The sequence below is a fragment of the Jaculus jaculus genome, chromosome 1 (assembly GCF_020740685.1).
Source record: "Jaculus jaculus isolate mJacJac1 chromosome 1, mJacJac1.mat.Y.cur, whole genome shotgun sequence".
NCBI classification, from domain to species: Eukaryota; Metazoa; Chordata; class Mammalia; order Rodentia; family Dipodidae; genus Jaculus; species Jaculus jaculus.
In genome coordinates this window covers 21,894,063-21,915,932 of record NC_059102.1, presented here as the reverse complement: position 1 = coordinate 21,915,932, position 21,870 = coordinate 21,894,063, and the positions used below count along the sequence as shown (strand labels likewise).

Sequence of the window (21,870 nt, the reverse complement as noted above, 5' to 3'; positions counted from 1 at the left end):
GGAATTCAAACTAGTCCACCCTCAATGAAAATCAGTATGAAAGTTTATTGAAAAACTAGGAATAGATCTACTATATGACCCACCTATACCACTCTTGAGGAAACTGTTTATGGATCAATTTGAAAATATTTGTCATGACATTATTTAGAGTGTGTCTGAGAAACTTGGAACCACTATCAATTCCACAAAGAGATAAAGTCAATTACCATCAAGCCTTTCATCAGAGGGCCTGGAGGTCTGTACAGAGTAGAAATCACATGGGACTCTTTATATCGAATTGAGCAAGAAGGTAGGATAGCAAGTTATTTTGTTCGTTCCAAATATATGGATGAGTGCATCAGGGTAAAACCATGTGTGCTAACTACAGAAGGAGATAGCACCAGTGATGGTGAGATAAGAATGGTGACTCAGGTTTTGAAATGTTTCTACATGTGATGCATATACTTGTTTTTTATAGAGATACTACCTCACTCAAAATTACTCAATCCAGGTTTGTGTCTACTTGAAGGTCTTTATTTGTTCATGTAATATGGGCGAGTCCATACTGATAGACCACATAGTCATGTTATCGTGGAAACCATGGATTCAATACTGAACTACCCTTGCCTTGTAACACTTCCTAGATGTTTGCTCTTGAATTTCCTGGGCAAACAAGAGAAGTTCGAATTCTTGATGAACTTATTCTTTGTATCTTGGCCTCTTTGGAGTGGCCTTTTATCTTCTCTGATCCAGAGGATGGCAACTGGAATTAATTTCCTTTTAATGTGACATTTTTAGATAATGGACCCTGCTTGGGATACAGAAAACCAAACCAGCCCTACAAATGGATGTCCTACAAACAGGTAAATCAAGTCCATGGGTTTATTGACACTCTCTTACTAATGTAGCATCCTGAGCTAATGTGGACTTGTTTTAATCTTGACGTGTTCTCTCTTCCCCCCTTTCCCTCTGTAGGTGTCTGATCGAGCAGAGTACCTTGGCTCCTGTCTGTTGCACAAAGGATATAAGCCATCACCAGACCAGTTTGTTGGCATCTTTGCTCAAAATAGGCCAGAGGTAACTATAATGAAACTAATGAAGGGAGTTTCTTCCAATCCAGTATTTTGCCACTTGCTGATGACTTATCAAAGCTATTTAATGACCTCATAGTCACAATAACCTCCAAACAGTAGGAATAAGCACTATGTAGGAGTGCAACAGTATAAAATCATGGGTGCTAACTATGGAAGGAGCCAGAGTCAGTGATGGTGTGATAAAAATGAGGACTCCGATTTTGAATCTCAGAGCCTCTTAAAGTTTTGGCTGAATGTCTAGGAATCTAGTGTAGAGTTTCATGGTCCAGCACAGATCTTCTTTTTTTAGTCAGACTGAGTGTTATGTGGTGAAAGTAAGGGCATTAGAAAGGATGGCGAGATAAAATCTTGAAGGTGTCACAGGAAGGAAGGAGTACTATAATGTGCTTCTTATACTTTACCTAACAAACCCAGGTATCTGTGGATATTGAGTCTGGCCATTGTTATCTTTCCTGCTATACATTGGGATGGCTGGAATCAACCTTATCCCCAAGTTCCAATAAAGCCATTAGGTCCAATATACTCAGGCAAAGCTTTGGTATGCATCATGTGTTCACTAGAACCATCTGCTTTATTAAGTTTTCTAAGTCAGTTCTGAAAAACACTGGCTATATTTCTTTTAGGTGAATCTATGTTACCCTAGTTCTGTAGCTTCATTCAGTGATAAGAAGTCAACTTGCTCTTGTTGAGGAATTCAACATCAAACCCAGTGTAACAGCCTTTCAGGGATGCTATAACACAAGAGTAAGGCTTCTCTGTAGGCTCTTCTTGATTTGCAGGTGTCCACCTTCTCATTAGGTCCTCATGTAGCCTTTTCTCTGTGTTCATGCATCACTGATGTCTCTTCCTCTTCTTACAAGAATGCCTGCCCTGTTGGTTCACATTGCTCCACTCATTTATAATTGTTTAACTTGACCTTCTTAAGACCCCATCTCAAAAGCAGGGTTAGGATTTGAACATGAATTTGGATGAGTAGGTTAGGGACACAGATCCATCTGTCATACTTAAGACTGTCATTTAAGGCCCATGGCTGATACGTGTGTAGAAAAAGTGTCATGGTTTCCCATCTGTTCCCATTTGTTCATTTTTGCCTTCTTTGGACGCCTTGTCTATTTCTACCTCCATGACTAAAAATCCAGCAGTTTTCTGAAGCTCTGTCCACTCTCCCTCACTTTCCCACAGTAGACCTAGGTAACCCTGATCCCACCCTTGAGAGAGATTTCAGTCCCAAGAAGTGTCCCTAATGCTTCCTACATGTCTTGACCACAGTCTGCATCGTCATGCTGGTGTGTCATGCTATTGTGACTTCCGTGTCTCATTTATTGAACTGTTCCTTATAGCACTATCAGTGACAGTGCCTATGGCTAGTCCCACAGTTTTGTTTTTGTTTTTGCCCATTTGGTTTAATATAAAATGTATCGTGTAAGCACTGAATTAGTACTCTTCAAAGTCATCTACTAGGACTTAACCTGACTTTTTCCTCTGCAGTGGGTCATCTCTGAGTTGGCTTGTTACACATATTCCATGGTAGCTGTCCCCCTGTATGACACCTTGGGAACAGAAGCCATCATACATATTGTCAACAAGGGTAAAACTTTGCTATTTCATTACAACTTGGTCCTTTGCTAAAGCTGAGCAATTATTCATTTTCTGCTACTTTCTTTTCCTTTTGGTTTTCCTTTTCTTCTGTTTCTCTTTCTCCTCCTTCTCTTTCATTTCCTCCTCTTTCTTCTTCTTCACTTTCTTAAAGCAGATTTGACCCAAGATATCTGTCAGCACAACATAAATGTTTCTGTCTTTTTGATCCTATAGTACTTAGGATAACATTTTGCATGGAAGTTATCAAAATGTCTATGAAGCAAAAATGCTTAGATAAAAGGTTGAGCGTAATGCCTTAAAATGGCAAGTATGTCAATATAGCTAAGAGACAAGACTACTTTGAACTCAGCAGACACAAGCCTAGAGGAAACTTAATTAACTAAGTCACAGTGGAACTACAGAGTTAATTTTCTATCCTCTGAAAACTCAAGTCAGTAGAATTAACCAGTATGCAGCAGTGAATCAAGGGAAGAAAACTGGCATTATTAGAGAAACAAGGCTAAGTTCAGTGTGCAAGCAGCGGATCTATCATACCTGAGATTGTTTTCTTTTGTTTCCAGACTACTAGGCTGAGTAGATTCACTTGAACAATATCTTTTGTGCATGATACCACTGAAAACTTTCTGTCTGTGAAGACAAGTATCAGAGAAGATGCCAAAATTTAGTGTCACAAGATGTTTGTCTACTGAAATTCCATTGGCACCTTCATTTCTCTTTTTTTTTTCCTACTCCCTTCTTCAAAACAAAACCCACTGATAGTGTCACACAGCAGAGATACATACAAGTTGTCTGAATGACTTTTCTTAAACAAGGAATTTCCTGTTTCCTCTAAAACCTAAAATATGTCAGCAGGATGCAAGAAAACTATGTACTTTGTGTTTCCATTAAGCTCATTATTATCAAGGGAAAGTTCCAGATTGCACTTTGTAAGTCTGATTCATAGATGTCATCTCCTTTTAGGGACTCACTATTTCTAATCAGGCACTTAGAGCAAGGCGGTGACCTCTGGCTGTCTCTCCTTTCAGCTGATATCCCCACAGTCATCTGTGATGTACCCCAGAAGGCATCGATGCTCATAGATAACGTGGAAAAGGGCTATACCCCTGGCCTAAAGATGGTCATCCTCATGGACCCATTTGATGACGAGCTGAAGCAAAGAGGAGACAAGTGTGGGGTTGAGATCTTATCCCTGTTTGAGGCTGAGGTATGAGTCAAACGGCTTGCAGCTAGAAGGCTGATCAGATCCATCATCATGAACAACTTGTAGGCTTTCTACAAAAGAGCACAGGGCTGTTGGGGTGTGGTATAGAAAGTCCCTTGGTGAAAAACCAAAAAGAAAGAGGAAGCCAGGCGTGGTGGTGCATGCCTTTAATCCCAGCACTTGGGAGGCAGAGAGGTGGATCACTGTGAGTTCGAGGCCATGCTGAGGCTACAGATGACACAGTGAATTCCAGGTCAGCTTGGACTAGAGTGAGGTGAGACCCTACCTCGAAAAACAAAAACAAAAACAAAGAAAGTCCCTTGGTGAGCTACATACACTGGTAAGTAGACAGTGTTTGAATCAAGAGCTCAGCAATGATTATGGATGTGGTCTCAGGAGCCAGACTGCCTGGGTTTACACTCTAGCTCAGCCTCTGTTAGGTGACATTGGATAAAGCACTCCACATCTCTTTTCACCTATCTATGACATAAGGAGTTCAAAGCTGCCTATCTCACACAGGTGTGTCAAAGAATTAAATAAGTTAATCGGTGTAAATTGCTGAGGGAAATGATGTTGTAAACCCTGACAATGTTAACTATCTATATTATTCAAGAAAGATTTAGTTGGTCCCGGGTGACTGACCTTTGAATATGCTAGGAAGTTTAGATGTTTTGGATCTGCCTTTTCTTAGGTTAGTATTCTAGAGCACTTGATGTTCCTTCCTGAAGTTTCCATTGATCCTACATACAATTTATGGGCTGATACAGGTTGGAATTTGGGCTATATTCCCACAGAAGTATCTTTGTGGGAAAAGGAAAGAGAGAGCTGGATGAATTTATCACAAGACTGTCAGTCTCAATTAGTGTTCTTATTTTCCTCTGCATGTAGAATCTAGGCAAAGAGAACTTCAAAAAACCTGTGGTAAGTTTTTACTTTTTCTTTTCTGCTTGAATTTGACTTTTGGCTCAGTTTACTCTCAGTTAAGGTAGACTAAGCCCTTGTGCTTCTCCCTGCAGCCTCCAAACCCAGAAGACCTGAGCATCATCTGTTTTACAAGTGGAACCACAGGTCAGTGCCCATGAGACCCTAAACGACCCTCAGAGAGCCAAAACCTGGCCCAAGTCCCTAGCCGCTGGTGGGCTGGCACACATAACCCTGCCAGCAGCCCTTGTCAGTGGAGGGTTACAACCTGAGGATTCTGTGTGTGGATTGCCAAACAGGCAAGTATAATCATAAATAAGTAGACTTCATTTAATACACAGGGAGGTATTTATATTCTATGGATTTTAGGAGTCTTAAAGATTATGTCAGAAAGTCCATTTTTCCTCCACTCTACCATTCTCTTAATTAGACACATCACTGTGAGGGTTTCATTCAGTCAGATTGCCCAGTGATGATTCTCTACTGACATCTGTGCCCTTACCTTAAGCTGCATCTACTGGAAGGCTTAATCATTTTTAATGTGGCTGAAAGTGTTCAACAGTTACATTCATTCTAGTAGGTCTGCTTGATAAGGTTTACAGAAATACTATTGGGTGATGATGTTAGCACCGAACTGTCAAACATATGAACATAGGAACAGCACAAGAGAGGTTTATTTATACTTTTCCTTTTGACTGTATTAATAGCTGAGATTGTGGCTATGCCTTGAGTGGCAGTAAACAGCCCATAACCCATCGTCATGACATCTCTGGTGTCATTAGTCATCTCTAAACAGAAGCACATACGCCCACATATGACACAGTGACAGGACAAACTTTTATCTCTCTAGAACCCATTGAATCTAGCTTCTTTCAAGGCCAAAGGCTACCAACTAGTCACACAGAGGATCATTCTTTCCACTTATTTCCTACAGGTGACCCCAAAGGAGCCATGATAACCCACGAAAATATTGTTGCAAACACTTCTGCTTTTCTCAGATGTCTAGAGGTCAGTGGTCAATTGAAAAAAAAAAGAGCCCCTCATTAAAATTTGTAAAGGGTATGAGATTTTTAATTATAGAAGTTAGAGGGTGCAGAAAGAGGTTCTGTATTCATTAATTTTCTCTGCTAGGACAAAATACCTAGAAAGGTCACTTAAGGGAGGAGAGGTTGATTTCGGCTTAAAGTTTGTAGGGTTACAGTCCGTCCCAGAAGGGAAGGCAGGCAGCAAGTGGTCTGTCCTGGCAGGAGCGTGCAGCTTGGACTCCTCACACCTTGGCAAAATAGGAAGGAACCCAAGCAGTGCCAGGCTATAAAACCCTCAAGGCCCACCCCTAGTGACCCACTTTCTCCACTGACTCACAACTTCTTAAAGGTTCCACAATCTTCTAAGAGTGCCACTAGCTAGGACCAAGTGTTCAGACACATGAACCTGTGGTGGAAGGTATCCCATTCACACTTCAACAAGGGGCTGGAGAGATGACTCAGCAGTTAACTCACTTGCCTGCAAAGCCTGAGGACCTGAGTTTAATTCCCCAGTACCCATGTAAAGCCAGATGCAGAAAGTGGTGCACATGTGTGGCCAAGGCCCTGGCATGCCCATTTTCTTTCCCTCCCTTCCTCTCTCTCTCTCTCTCTCTCTTTCTCTCTCTCAAATAAATAAATAAATCATGTTTTTAAAAACTTCAACAAGGACCAAGTGCCACGGTATGGCCTTTGTCTACACAACTGTATATTTCATACTTCCTGGTTTCAGAATCCTTGCTAATCTCTACAACCCAAGGAGATATAAGCCACTCAGAGTTATAGAAGGTAGTAGACATGACACATCTGAAAAGGGTAGTTTTAAAAATCTCCCTGTTGGAAGAGAAAATTATCATTAACCCATTTCTGTCTCTTCTTTGTTCCCTGATATGTAGAATAGTTACTTTCCCAGCCCTGAAGATGTGACAATTTCCTACCTCCCCCTGGCCCATATGTTTGAGAGGGTTGTAGAGGTGAGTACCTCGTGTGCCTAGCAGGTATGTAAGAAGCGGGTCCTTATTTGCTCATTCTATATTTATTCAAAAGCCAGAGATGCAGCATTTCTAGCCCCCTTTCTTCTGTGTCAGGCCCAGGTAGGGAGTTGGCTTCCTCGTGTCTTAACCCTACAGCACTCCAACATCCTGCAGAGTTTGCATACCCCAGGAAGCTAGGACAGGACTAGCTCCTGTCTTCTGGGGGATTATGAGTCCAGTGAGATCTCAGCTTTGTGCTTATGGTCTGTTTGTCCTTAATCTTGAACTGCCTCACAAGGCATTGTGTCTTCCTTTTTGTTTTTTAGTGGTTAGAATTTTGAATGGATCTAGGCTTAAAGGAAAGGCGTGTCCCTAGAGAGGGCCCAGGAAAGGAACATTTGACTCAGGTAAAGGGCCAGGTGTCCCTAGGGGCATTCTCACACCACAGTCAAGTATGCAAGGCAACATCGCCAGGCATAGTATATATGCCCAAGAAGGCATATCCTCCTAGGGGTAGATTTGAAGACTTTCAGCTGATTTGAGGGCAAAAAGCAGCATTCACTTTTCATAAATGCTAGTAACAGAGGAAAGGTCTTTTCTCTACTCCCGCCCCCCCCCAAAATACTTCTTCATCCTGAACATGGTTGGCTGCTGCGTAAAGTGCTAAAAGATGAAATTATTTTCATTAGACTAAAGAATTTACATATCATTAATAAAAAGTTGACTCTAGTAATCCTTTTAAAATATTTTTTCATTTTTAAAATTGATCTTTTAAATTTAACAATTGAAGGCATGTTTTCCTATTGTAATAGCAATGCTGCCTAAGGTCACACAGTGAAGGGTGATATCTTGAACTGTCACCCAGACCTCTGGTGAAGTTACAGGGAAGAGCCCACAAGCTGACAGTCTGTCTTATCTGTTTTAACAACCTCAACAGAAATGAGTTACGATCCTGAGCTCTGAGACCTGGTACATGAATTTTTAGGAGAGGAGTGCTACACAGAAAAAAGTCCCTGTGGATCTCATTTCCGGTGCTACACAGAGAAAAGTCCCTGTGGATCTCATTTCCGGTGCTGCACAGAGAAAAGTCCCTGTGGAGCTCATTTTCTTAGTTCCCTTGGCCTGTGGCTCTGAATCTTTTCTTTGGTCTTGTTTCAGGCTGTCCTGTTCTCCTGTGGAGGCAGAGTTGGGTTCTTCCAAGGAGATATCCGGTTGCTTCCTGATGACATGAAGGCTCTGAAGCCCACAGTGTTTCCCACGGTGCCTCGACTCCTTAACAGGGTCTATGATAAGGTACTACCAACCTTGCTTCTGCTCTGTGCACCCCAAGAAGGAGGAACCTCTTTGGTCCAGACTTATTCAAGTGTCTGAGGGATTTTATCCTGCCAAGAGATAGTTCTCCTTCCTTCCCAGTACCCTACAAGCATCTATACAAGCCACATTACAACTGCTGCGGTACAAAACCACAATAGATGAAACACCCCTTTCCTCTGGCCATGATTGCTATCCGAGGAAGAACTTTGCTCACCCTTGGAGAGCCCTTCAGTATTTGGCCAATGTATAGGAAAATTGTTAATCAGATTTATATGTGCCAGTGATGGAATTTCTTGTTGAGGTGCCAAATGCCCTGGTAAACATTTCAGAAATGTTCTCTCATTTAACCCTCCCAGGAACATTGTTCTTAGGACTACAACCAATGATATGGAAACACACTCTTGGAGGTTAAGTCATAGCTAATAAGGCAAAGAGTAGCCTCTCTCATATTAGTCTCGGCTGTTATTGATCACTGCTCACTGGGGTCTGCAAAATGTTGATTCTTCTAATTCTGTCGTCCTTGAATTTGGGTTTTTGTTTGTTTGTTTGTTTTGCTTTGTTCTGTTGAGGTAGGGTCTCACTCTCATCCAGGCTGACCTGAAATTCACTTTGTAGTCTCAGGGTAGCCACGAACTCATTTCAACCCTCCTACCTCTCCCTCCTGAGGGCTGGGATTAAAAGCATGCACCACCATGCCTGGCTCTGTTCTTGAATCTCTTAGCTGACATTCTACCATCGAGACTTACCACACATTTGATTCTTTCCCTTCATTTATGACTTCAGATTAACAAATTGGGGCTCCAGAAATCTTTAAAAGTAGCCAGTGATATTTTTTTTCTCTTACTGCAAACCCATGATTTTTTTATATTTATAGTTTTATCTATTGTAGTCATTTTTGTGATATTCAAATTGTGCTATCTCTGAGTTGGAGACCCCTGAAAGTTGCTCATGTTCCATTTGACATGACCAGAGTCAACTTTGACAGGTTCCTTGCTTTCTGTTGCAATAAGACATCCCAAGATAGACGTGTTTACATCTCACTCATCTCTGCATTCTTCAAATGGTGGATTTCATTAGCTTAAGTTTTGAAGTGTAGTACTGCCAGTGCTTGTTAGGAAATCTGGTCATAGGAATGTTAGAGAGAGGTAACATACTTGTTGCTGAAGGAGGTATTAGGTATGACATGATATAGGCAGCATTTAGTGTGGACCTCAGAATAATCAGGTGGTGAGATGTTGATAAATGATAATATTACAGACATGAGTTATATACTTTCAGCCAGTTTGAATGAGACAGTGAGAATGAACTTCCCATTGTTTAGAGGCCCATGCATAGAAGCATAAACCTAGACAACGGCCAGGGTGGCATTTTTCATATTTTGAACTGAAAGAGCTCCAGTGTCCTTGAATGTGACACTTGGTAGAATGAAGACTTGAATGTTGGGTGTAGAGTTCAGCTTTGAATTGGAGAAATAGTGAGGTTCCTTTGAGCTATACTTAGGGTGGAGTCTCTTCTCACGCAGGAGTGCAGTGCCTGAGCTGTAGAGTTACAGTGAGGCAGGGACAGGAAAAAAAGGGAAGTCATGTTAACTGGGGCAATGTCAAGTGGTTAAGCCCAAGGGGGAGAAATGATATAGGTAAGACTGTAGGATTTTTTATATTATGTGACTAGAGGACTTTTTATTTTTGTATTTTTGAGTATGTATGTATGTGTGGGATTTATACATGTATGTATACATGCTTGTGTGTATGTGGGCATACATGTGTATTCATATAGAAACAAGAGGTTGATATGCGTGTGTGTGTGGGGGTGATGTGATGTGAGTGGCTGTGAAACTGGGTCTCTCACTAAATGTAGAGGTCACCATTCATTGAGACTGGCTGTCCTGTCAGCTCCAGGGATTCTGTCTACGCCTCCCCAGCACTGGGACTGCAGGTGTGCACCCACACGTTGGTATTCGCATGGGTGCTGGAGCTCAGATCTTCATGCTTGCGCAGCTATCTCTAGAGTCCTAAAGGATTTTTGTTATAGAGAAAAGAAGAGCAATTCTCCAAGTTTGCTAGCTATCAAAACATGATTGGATTAGAGGAAAGAGGAGAGATTATACTTATTTTTTAAAAGTCATATTCCTAAACCCTTCTTTGACCTACTAAATCAAAAGCTCTAGGGATGATGCTCACTGAGTTATTTCTTGATTTGGTTTTGTAGGTTATGTTTCTCTCTCTCTTTTTTTTTTTTAGTTTTAATATTTATGTTTATTAGAGACAGAGAGTGGGAGAGAAAAGGAGAGAGAGAAAGACAGAGACAGAGAGAGAACGAACGAACACCAGGGCCTTTAGCCACTACGAATGAATTCCAGACACATGTGCCACCATGTGCATCTGGCTTACATGGGACCTGGAGAATCAAACCTAGTCTCTTAGGTTTTGCAGACAAGTACCTTAACCGCTAAGCCATTTCTGCAGCCCAGGTTATCTTTCTTGGTTACCTTTTGTGTACCTCAGTTGTTTCCCAAGGACCAGTAGTATGGAAATCAGTATGTGTATAGTGACTTCACTCCTCCCTAAGTCTGGACACAATCATCTGGACTCAGCATTATTTGGCAACTCAGTTCATGCTTCCTATGAAGTGAGGGGGCACCATGTCTTGCTTACTAGCCAATGGCCTTGGCAAGTATTCCAGTAGTTTCCAACTAAGAGGCGTGATCACTCTCTAGGTACACAATGAAGCCAAGACCCCCCTGAAGAAGTTCTTGTTGAACCTGGCTATCATGAGTAAATTTAATGAAGTGAAGAATGGCATCATCAGACGCGACAGTCTGTGGGACAAGTTCATCTTCTCGAAGATCCAGGTAGGTTGGGTGAATCCTGGACAGAGCCAAGCAAACCCCAGGGCTTCCTACCCCTTAGCATCTTCTCTTCCTTTTGTGCACAGTTCTCTCTCTCACCTGGAATCCTTTCAGACTCTCTGCCCATTGACATTTTGAGTTCCCTCTCATGCAACTTTGCCACTAACAAAGACTGACCCAAAAGCTTATGACAGATTTTATATAGATGTCAGCACTCTTATTCTTTTAAGTAGTCTGGTGGAATTATAAGTAATACACATTATCTAAAAATTTTAAATAAATGCACATTCTGGTCCCAGCCATGGATGGTGTTGATGCTTATGGGTAATGTTTTAAGTGCTTATTCACAACTAGTCCGGCTAACTTGTAAATTAATTACTTTAATACTCAGAACACTGGACATGCTATTTTATCCATCTTAGAGTAAAGGAAATTGAAACTTAAGTGAAAAGGTTTCATCTTTTGTTTGTACTGAACAGGACAGCCTGGGTGGACAAGTCCGCCTGATGATCACTGGGGCTGCCCCCATCTCCACTCCAGTCTTGACATTCCTCCGGGCAGCAATGGGATGTCTGGTAAGATTTTATTTTTATGTTTAATTTTCTATTTAAATAATAATGGACATATATCCATGATGTACTAAAGAAAGTCACCCGAAAATCTCACAAGAGAAATTACCCTACTGCTTCTTTTGCATCTGCATATGGAGATCTTTACACAAATGGAACATGTTCTCAAGTGCTCATTTATCAGTACCCCATCCTTACTGTTCCATAAGATTAACATCATTTTAACAGCTCCACAAGTTTATTAAATGCACTCAAATAATGAGTTTCCTATTAATTTACACTTGGGTTGCTTACCAACTTTTTTGGTGTATGTGTCTGTGATGTGTGCATGTGTGTGTATGTTTGTTCTTTTTTTTTTTTTTTTATGTAGGGTCTCACTCTAGCCCAGGCTGACCTGGAATTCACTATGTAGTCTCAGGGTGGCCTTGAACTCACAATGATCCTCCTACCTCTGCCTCCCAAGTGCTGGGATTAAAGGCATGAGCCACCACGCCCGGCCGGTGTGTGTGTATATATGTTCCTGTGTGCAAATGAGTGCACATGCCACAGCATGCATGTGGAGGCAAAAGAAACCTTAGATATGAGTCCTTGCCTTCTTCCTTGTTTGAGGCAAGCTCTTTCAGTGGCCATCACTGCACTCTTCAGGCTTGCTGTCCTACAAGCCTCCAGGTGATCCTCTTGTCTCCACGTCCTTTCTCACCATAAGTGTGCTGGGATTACAGATGCACGTGCTACAGCATTCATCTGTTTTTAATGAGTGAGAGAGAGCAAGTGAGAGAGAGAGAGATAATTGACACACCAGGGCCTCCAGCCACTGCAATCAAACTCCAGTTGCTTGTGCCACCTTGTACACGTGTGGCCTCGTGTGTTCGTGTCACCTGTGTGTCTGGCTTATGTGGGGTCTGGAGAGTCGAACATGGGTCTTTAGACGTTGCAGGCAAGTGCCTTAACCGCTAAGCATTCTCTCCAGCCCATATTCAGCATTTTAAAAATGTGGGTTCTGGGGATCCTAACATAGGTCATTACTTTTGTGTAATAAGTACTTCATCCACTAAGCCATCTCTCCAGTCCAGCTGACCATCTTTTAGTGTTATAATCAATGATATAAGGATATGTGTTTATACTTTAGTATTTACAATATTATTGATTTAAAATAAATCCACACAAGTAGGGATAATTGGGTCAATGTGAGTGTATGTGTGTGTGTGTATATATCTCCACATGTATTACAAGTTGATGTATATTATCAGACCTTTAGGAAGATCTTTTCTCATATATATATATATGTATATATATATATGTTCCATTAATAATACTTGAGGTATCATTTCCCACATTCTTGCTAGTAACAAACTATTTATGTAATTTAAACCTTAGCCAATTAGCCACTTTTAAAAAATAAAACTTTAAGGGCAGGAGAAATGGCTTAGCAGCTAAGGTGCTTGCCTACAAAGTCTAAGGACTCAGGTTTGATTTCCAATATCCAGGTAAGCTATATGCACATGGTGGCATATGTGTCTGGAGTATGTTTCCAGTGGCTAGAGGCCTTGGTGTGCCCATTTTCTCTCCCTCTCTAGTGAATAAAATAAAATTTTTCTCTGATAAATAAAAATATTTTAAAACTTAATACAGTGTTGTTTCTTTTTATTAATACCAAATATCTTTTCTACTGCTTGATACTTGCATTTCTTTCATGCATTAGTTTTTTTTCTCTACAGAAAATGGGCAAAATGTTATTTTCATAGTGCTCATAGTGTTTCATATAATAATTTTATGTTACATTAGTCTGATGCTACTATCTCCCAGAAATATCTTCTTTAAATATTTCATCTTTACAAACCCTGCCTGTCACAGATTATTCCCACCATTGTAGCAGGCTGTCAACTTGCTTCTTGCCACCAGCCTCTGTTGGATCACAATTATCTTTCTTCCAGGGTTAGCAAACTGTAGTGCTACCTAAATTCCAAACCCCCAAACTTCCTGCTTTATCAATGAAACTTTACTGGAATACAGCTATACCATTTATTTATATATGTGTAGTTACTTTCTTGCTACAGTGGTGGAGTTAAGTTGCTGAGGTAGACCAGGTGGATCACAAAACTATAACTATTTCCTGCCTTTCCCTGTGTTGGAACAGTTTGCAAATCCTTATTCTTTTTGTTGTTGTTTGTTTTGTTTTGTATTTTGAAGGTACAGTCTCATTCTAGTTCAGACTGCCCTGGAATTCACCATGTAGTCTCAGGGTGGCCTTGAACTTACAGCGATCCTCCTACCTCTGCCTACCAAGTGCTGGGATTAAAGGCATGTGCCACCATGCCTGGCTACAAATTTATCAGAGGTGGACTATTTTCATTTTTTTTTAAAGCCACTCCATTTTTGCAGTTTCTCCAGAGATGCTCCACTGTCCAAATTCAAGCTCAGTTGTCATTGGGCTGCACATTACTTAGTGGATAACTTACATTGCCTTAGATGCTAGAAATGCCACATATATATATATATATATTTTTACATAGGTTTCTATGTTATAGTCTGCTTCTGAATGACTCTGGTTTCTGACAAACCCTCACTTGTGAAGAACTAGCAGCTAGGGTGTTTTCAAGGTTTTAAGGAACTGTCCCTTTTTTGTTTCTTAGACATTAGTGTCTATAGGTTACTCTCCATTTAGAGAACTTGTTTGCTTCATGTCTTTGCTATAAGGCATGGCCAACAAACCTCAAGTAAATATCAAATATCTCCCTTGTTTCCCAGGTGTTTGAAGCTTACGGTCAAACAGAATGCACAGCTGGGTGTACATTTACATCACCTGGGGACTGGACATCAGGTAGGTGTTTCCCATCTGCTTAGTAACAATTGCAGTAGTTAGGAGAATTCTAACTGAACTGTGATATAGGAGTTTTGATCATTTCAGCACTCAAGAAGAATGTGGCACATGCCAAACTCAAGACCTAGAGTCAAAATCCGTAAATATCTCAGAAATATGCTTGGAGTTATCACTGTTTTATGGCTTCCAGCTGAGTCCATGTGGTATGTTTTAGGCCATGTTGGAGCCCCTGTGTCTTGCAATTTTGTGAAGCTGGAAGATGTGCCTGAAATGAACTACTTTTCAGTAAATAATGAAGGAGAGGTGGGTAGATCATGCTCTGTAGTAAAATAATCATGGTGGGGAGGCTTAGCTCCAAAAAGAGCACATAGTTGTGAGCTGGCTTGGGTTTGACTCCTTTGAGATCTTTAGTAGGGAATAAAATATCTGAGCCTGATTTTTCTATAGAAGGGACTAAAATGATCTTTATACTATATTATAAACCATGAAGTGAATGTGGAGAAGGGACTGTGTTTTGTAAAGTGGAGGTACCAGCCTTTGTTATTGTCTTCCCTTCTACTATGTGGTGCAGATCTGCATCAAGGGCACCAATGTGTTCAAAGGATACCTAAAGGATCCTGATAAGACACAGGAAGCCCTGGACAAGGATGGCTGGCTTCACACTGGAGACATTGGTCGCTGGCTTCCAGTGAGTATTGCTTCATAACTTCTAGGAGTCTATGACATAGGACTGGGGAGAATATGCCTTGTTGCAAAGGGGGCAGACATAGTAAGGTGGTTAATCAGCTGAGGTAGATGTAGGTGAATAGATCTGTATCCTATTCAGCTTGTGGTTTCCTCTGGCTATAAAGATAAGAGGGTAATGATTCAAAGATCTTGTTTTGGTCCCACATCTCCTGTGAACCAATAATGTGAAATCCTGATTTAAAAAATGGTTAATGTTTGATTTGGAGCTGTCCAAGCTGAAGACTTTCTTCCTCTAGGCCACAGTACTTTTTTTCTCCTGGCCACAATGTCATAGAAAACATCAAGATTTGGACCAATTGGAGTTTTCTTCTCTGTTTCCTATCAGATACAATGTGCACAGCAGCTATTGGTACTGACATTGCCAATAGTCACAACCTTATAGTGGAATGTGTTAGTGGGTCAATAGGTCTGGATCTCAGAGTTGGCCAGGTTCACTTGCAATCAGGAATAATTTTGTTATAGACAAGAGAAAATCAGGTGACTTTTCAAGAAAAGGGGTGGACAGGTATAGAATTCTGTTTTAACTTCTCTCTCTTTATTTTTACTTTTCCTGAGGTAGGAAATGTGGTTTGACAACTCCATGTTCCCATAAATTTTTCCTATTTTGAGTTTTTTTGGGGGGGTTATTTGTCATTAATTCATGGAGACAGCAAAACCAGAATGTGGGACTTTTAAGCTAAGTGTTTAGGAGGCTAATGCTTACCTCTCAATCATTTTCACAGCCCTCTTTGTGGAAGACAGAGAACTTCTTGTAGCTTGGCTTGTTGATAAACATCAGTAGTTGCTTTCTACTTTATCAGTTTTCCTAAAAAGAAAGAAAATTATAGCATGGTAGTGATAGAGCCTTTAAGCCTCCACAAGGGAATTTTCTAAAAGGTTTCCTTTGACAAAGGTGTATTTTGACTATGTTTTAGGAGATTGGACTGTAACTAGGTCTTAAAACCCATTTTCTCACTCTTAAGTCAAGATTTAAGAAAGACTTAAAGAATGTTTGAAAATAAGACTTTCAAGAACATTGTCCCCATGTTATAGTTCATCAATTTAGGTCTCTTGGTATTTTGCTAACATGTTTCTGTTTAATCAGACTTTCCTGATCTAATAAATCTATGTAGGGAATAGGTATGCCTCCTCACAAAGGTTATAAAAGGCTGCTTGTTATTAATCTTTCAGGTACCATTGGGCTAAATTCATGAGTCAGACTTATTGATGGTTCCAGGGTTGGTTCAGTTCATTGCCTTGTGTGTGATCACGTGGACTACATTTGCCACTTGTCCCCATCCTACGATTCAAATCCCTAAGAACACTCAGCTATTCAGAGAACTTGAGCCCAAAGAAATGAAGCAGCAAAGACCTCCGGTTGCAGCTGGTCAGAGAGCCCTTCTCATCCTTGCCCAATTATTGGCTTGTTCGATTAATACCATGCAGCTGTTTGCACCTGCTCTGGGATATAACAGGAAGGCAATACAACAGGGAGTTAGGGAAGGGAAGAACTAAGTCATTTATCAGTCAGTAAAAGGCAAGTCCCTATTCCTGAGAGTTCTGGAGATGTAATAAGTTAATGGAAATTGAGAACTGCAAAATTTCTTCATTAGATGAGGTGACTATTTACATAACCCCAAAGGTCCCTTGCCCTTACTTTGAGGTTACCCATTGGATTTCTACACATTAGCTCTTTCTAGAAACTACTTCCCTTTTCTACAAAACTGGGAAAGAGAAATGAAGGCCTCTAAAGTCTCTAGATGAATCAGTTTTAAATAAGGCAAATACCTATGACTCCCCTACCCTCATCACTCACACCATTCCCAGGGTTCACAAATACTGATGCTTCTCTCTGCCTCATATAGAATGGGACACTGAAGATCATTGACCGGAAGAAGAACATTTTCAAGCTGGCACAAGGAGAGTACATTGCTCCAGAGAAGATAGAAAACATTTATCAGAGGAGTAGACTGGTGTCACAAATTTTTGTACATGGGGAGAGCTTACGGGTAATATGCCATTGTAATAGCAGCTATTTTCAGGCAAAGCCCACGTTGGATCTCATAGCTATAGGAAATCTGTACAGGCAGGTAATATAGGATAAAGCATAGGCTAAACATAGGGGTGTCTCACTCTGAATAACACGACCATGGTGAATGTTGTAAACAAATTGCTGAAACAGCCATACTAAAAGGTGGCATTTACCTCACATGGAATCCTGCTTAGTGCCTTCAGTTTCCACTTTAGTAGGAATTCCTATGGCATAACAAACTGTCTTTTATATACTTCACTTGAACTAGGCTTATTGGGAGTGTTAATATGGACAGGCCAGGGATTCTTTAAGCTTAAAGATTTCTACCTGTCTTTTTTTTTTTTTTAAATTTTATTTATTTATTTGAGAGCGACAGACACAGAGAGAAAGACAGATAGAGGGAGAGAGAGAGAGTGGGCGCGCCAGGGCTTCCAGCCTCTGCAAACGAACTCCAGACGCGTGCGCCCCCTTGTGCATCTGGCTAACATGGGACCTGGGGAACCAAGCCTCGAACCGGGGTCCTTAGGCTTCACAGGCAAGCGCTTAACCGCTAAGCCATCTCTCCAGCCCTCTACCTGTCTTTTGAGTGAGGCACTGTGTGGCAAGACAGAGAGAGCAGAGTATCAGTACTGCATTTGAAGTAAGCGTGGGCTCATCTTTTACAGTGACATCATTCTGGTGTTTATCTATGGAGGAGGATTTCCTTACGCCCATCTTCTCAAACCCTTGCACTTGCTTCCTTTCCAGTCATCCTTAGTTGGAGTGGTGGTTCCTGACCCAGATGTACTTCCATCATTTGCAGCCAAGCATGGGATTAAGGGAACCTTTAAAGAACTGTGTGAAAACCAAGTAAGTATGGCTTAGGAAAGTGTTAATGGGCACCTATGGCCTATGGCAGAAAGATTCTGCCAAATGGGCTGTGTCTGGGTTCCCTGACCTGCCTCCTCTTTATGGTGGGGTACTATTTCTGCTTCCATGACAGGTAGCTGCACCCTGTTTGGTCTTAATTGTTTTATTAGACTGAGGGATTAGATGGAGAATTTAAAATACAAAACTCTATCCTTCTTATAGTAATACACTTCTTATAGGCCAAAAAAAAAAAAAAAATTAGAAGAGAATAAAAGACGTCATTGAGATGAAACTCACTGAAATTTAGATTTACCTTTTCCTCTTTTTTTCCTTTTTTTTCCTCCAGTGTTTTGTGTGTGAATTGTATGTGTGAGCACAGGAACAAGTGTGCCAAGGTGCACACATGTGGAGGCCAGAGGACAACCTCAGGTGTTGGTTTTTGTCTCCACCTTGTTTGAGGCAACCTCTGTCATTGTTCCCTTCTCATTGCTAGGCTAGCAGGCCCATGAGATTCTGGGGGGCGGGGGGCATTCTCCTGTATCTGCCTTCCATCTCACCAAAGACATGGTGGCACTGCAGACACTTGCATTACTTTCAGTAGTGTCCAGTTTCATGCAGGTCCTGGGGGACCAAACTCAGTTCCTGACACTTGTACAGCAAGCACCTAACCTACTGAGCTATTTTCACAGCCTCTCACTTTTTAAAAAAAAATAAATGCAAGCTATATAATATGCTTACACATACTTTATATTTTGATTTTATTCTTATTTCCCTTTTGTGTGTGTGTAAGGGTGTGCATGTGTACATGTATGTGTGGGTGCATGTGTGTCAAGGTCAGAGGGCAATCTCAGGAGATATCCTCAGGAATGCCTTCCACCTCCTTTGAGACAGAATCTCTCACTGGTCTGGAGCTCACCAACTAGGATATACCTGGCTGGCTAAGGAGCCCCAAGGATTCTCCTATCTCCACCTCCTCAGCACTGGAATTACAGGCACTCACCAACATGCCTGGCATTTACATGGGTATTGGGGCTCAAAGGTCCTCATGCTTGTGAAGCAAACACTCTACTGACTGAGCCATTTTCTCCAGCCAGCCCTGACCTCCTCTTAGAGGCCTCCTGAGTTGGTTCCTGGTTAGCCTTTCCTTGAAGCCTCTTTTAAACAGATGTGCTTTAAGAGATGTTTTGTATTCTTAGACTGTCAGGGAAGCCATTTTAGAAGACATTCAGAAAATCGGGAAAGAAGGTGGCCTCAAGTCCTTTGAACAGGTATGTCCTGCTGATATTATCCTGGTCCTTCAAAGTCATATTAGAAAGTTATGATTGAAGTTTCTACTTATAATGGACTTAAACCTATAGTTATCAAAGCTGACCTTAGATTTAGATACAAATGATAGTGGCTTTTCAGTTATTTATACTGTCCCTCTTGTTTATTTCACCCTACCTCATTTCTGGCCCAATGACAAGAGCATGAGACCCCGCCTGGGTTACTTGATCTGTCCTTCCCACTGTCCGTTTCACTTTTACGAAGTCAAACACACTGAAGTTCTCACAGAGCATTCAGAAGGCTGTGCAGAGTAACCCAAATCACTGGTAAACACGTGTTCATCTTTTCTAGGTCAAAACCATCTTTGTTCACCCAGAGCCCTTTTCCATTGAAAATGGGCTCCTGACGCCAACATTGAAATCAAAACGAGTGGAGCTCGCCAAGTTCTTTAAGGCCCAAATCGACAGCTTGTATGAGACAATCCAGGAGTAGGTTAAGGTACTTTTGCTGAAGGGGCTTGGAGAACCCTGCCTACCTTGTTAGGATCTGGATAAAAACTTGATGCCATCAATTTGTCCTTCCTCATGTTACTTTACCTACTTAACTATCAAATTGTAGCTATCTTCTTTTTCTTAAATTTTATTTTTATTTGAGAGTGACAAAGAGAGAGAGAGAGAGAATAGGGCCTCTAGCCACTGCAAACGAATTTGATTCATGCGCTGCCTTGTGCATCTATCTGGCTTACATGGGCACTAGGGAATTGAGACTTGAACCGTGGTCCTTAGGTTTCATAGGCAAGTGCTTAACAACTAAGCCATCTCTCCAGCCTTCAAACTGTAACGATTTCCTATTACTGAGAACCTTGCAATGTTGGAAATTCAGCCCAGAAGTAAATCCTATTCTTCCCATCTTAGATTTTACTGACATTAAGATGTGAAGTCTCTTACCAACAGCCTTTCTTCTAGGTCCTAGCTTGTATTCTGAATCGCTTCCTCAAGATCTCCAACCCTAGTGCCATAAAGGTCCAAGGGATCCTTTCTGAGGCTTTGTCTTTGCTTTATAGTAAAAATCTAGCTTGCCAGCAGGTTCAGCACTTGGCTTAGGCCCTTTCATGTTCATAATGAAGAGATTTTTAGGCTCTAAATCTAGTTACTTCAACAAAGCCACTAAAATTTTCAGTCAAGTTTTAACCTAGGACGCATTCTAACCTTATCTACTAGACAAATCTATTCTGAGAACAGAAGGGAAAAGCTAGAGTATACCAAGCATTTCTTAACTTCTCTAGTTAAGACTTCTGAATTGGGAATATTAAGATACGGGCATATGACGTGTCAAAAAGGAATGTTGTTCTTAAAGTGTTATCTACAGTGGTAGCTGGTGACTCCATCTGTTCCCTACAGTTTGCTGAGCTGGAAGCAGTGGGAAGGAACTGAAATGTATGTCGAGTGAACTTTTCCAGTAAATGAAGCACTGAGTAATAAACTGTCCTGCACTGGGAACAGAGATCTACAGGCAAACATGATGCCTGCATAGCAGGCTTATCTTCTGTGAAGGAACCTACTGATTTTTTCTCCCCGGACTCGTTTCTACTGTAACTAATACCCAGAGAGCAAGTGGTACCCCTACTTGTAAATGAAAAATCTTAAATAAACTATTGTCAAATACAGACACACTGGCTTATTGACTCATGGATATGATGAGAATAGGGGTTAAATGAGGGTCACCTAAAGCAACAGGTTTTTAAATTTTGGATATACATTAGAATTACTGGAGTTCCAACAGGATACAGTACTGTGGCATGGGCACAAACCCACGGACCTTGAACCAGGTGTGGTGGTGCACACCTGTAATCCTAGTATTTGAAAGGCTGAGGCAGGAGGATTACTGCAAGTTTGAGAACAGCTTGGCTGCAAGAGTTTCAGACTGTTGTCTGACAACATAGTGAGGCCTTGTTTCAAAACCCACAGCCAACTAGCCCAGGATTATAAAAATGTCCACAGATAATTTTAAAATGCAGCACTTTGGTACTAACAAGTGAATTGTCACCACCTTATCCTCCAGTGGTGAGTGACCGAACTAGGCTCAAACTCAGCACACTAGTTCAGTATTATCTAGTGCAGTACTCTAGATGACTCTTTCTTCCTGGCCTCTCATTGGAGTGAAGGAGAATGGATATTCACGCATGGTTGGTCCTTCTAGGCCTTGAGCTTGGGCTCACAAAAGTCTGTTCTTGAGTCCGAAGCAAAGGAGACAGCAGTGACTTTGGCAGGCGCTCTGTGGTCTAGCACTCTCTCATCTTTTTCACCTTCCCTTCCCTCACTCCCTCCAGCTAACCCACAATGGCTGCCTGCTTGTTGCTCAAACATGTCAGGGACACTTGTTTCTAGCTTAAAATGCAGACAGCCTCAGCGGTGGTCCGTGCCATGTCTTCTTGAAGAACTTTAAATCAACTCAAGACCGCCTACCTTCAGAACACAGCTCCATCTACATATTCCATTGGCCACCTCACTTGCCTGTATGTGTGCTTCCTTCCCAAGTAACCTAGCCTCGGTCTTAACTACTACAAGCCCAGCCCTGAAGCTTCAAGCTCCCTCACTTGGAAAGAACTAAGGGGTAGTAGACCACTTTGTGAAGTACAAAGAAACAGACCATTGC

General features: G+C 41.3%; 1 protein-coding gene across 8 annotated transcripts in view; it reads left to right on the top strand.

The window, feature by feature from the left end:
- The window catches only part of Acsl5 (acyl-CoA synthetase long chain family member 5), a 53,518-nt gene extending 32,637 nt beyond the window's left edge, over window positions 1-20,881 (top strand). For all 8 annotated transcript variants that reach the window (XM_045157170.1, XM_045157165.1, XM_045157187.1 and 5 more), the window contains 19 exons: window positions 778-842; window positions 955-1,056; window positions 2,562-2,661; window positions 3,698-3,876; window positions 4,762-4,794; window positions 4,890-4,941; window positions 5,729-5,802; window positions 6,713-6,790; window positions 7,949-8,083; window positions 10,821-10,955; window positions 11,432-11,527; window positions 14,270-14,342; window positions 14,557-14,645; window positions 14,914-15,030; window positions 16,934-17,077; window positions 17,848-17,949; window positions 19,146-19,217; window positions 19,567-19,713; window positions 20,616-20,881. In XM_045157170.1, the coding sequence (XP_045013105.1) occupies window positions 778-842; window positions 955-1,056; window positions 2,562-2,661; window positions 3,698-3,876; window positions 4,762-4,794; window positions 4,890-4,941; window positions 5,729-5,802; window positions 6,713-6,790; window positions 7,949-8,083; window positions 10,821-10,955; window positions 11,432-11,527; window positions 14,270-14,342; window positions 14,557-14,645; window positions 14,914-15,030; window positions 16,934-17,077; window positions 17,848-17,949; window positions 19,146-19,217; window positions 19,567-19,707 (1,787 nt within the window). In that variant the 3' untranslated portion in view covers window positions 19,708-19,713; window positions 20,616-20,881. The remainder of the gene's footprint in view (window positions 1-777; window positions 843-954; window positions 1,057-2,561; window positions 2,662-3,697; window positions 3,877-4,761; window positions 4,795-4,889; window positions 4,942-5,728; window positions 5,803-6,712; window positions 6,791-7,948; window positions 8,084-10,820; window positions 10,956-11,431; window positions 11,528-14,269; window positions 14,343-14,556; window positions 14,646-14,913; window positions 15,031-16,933; window positions 17,078-17,847; window positions 17,950-19,145; window positions 19,218-19,566; window positions 19,714-20,615) is intronic.
- Window positions 20,882-21,870: the final 989 nt, after the last annotated feature.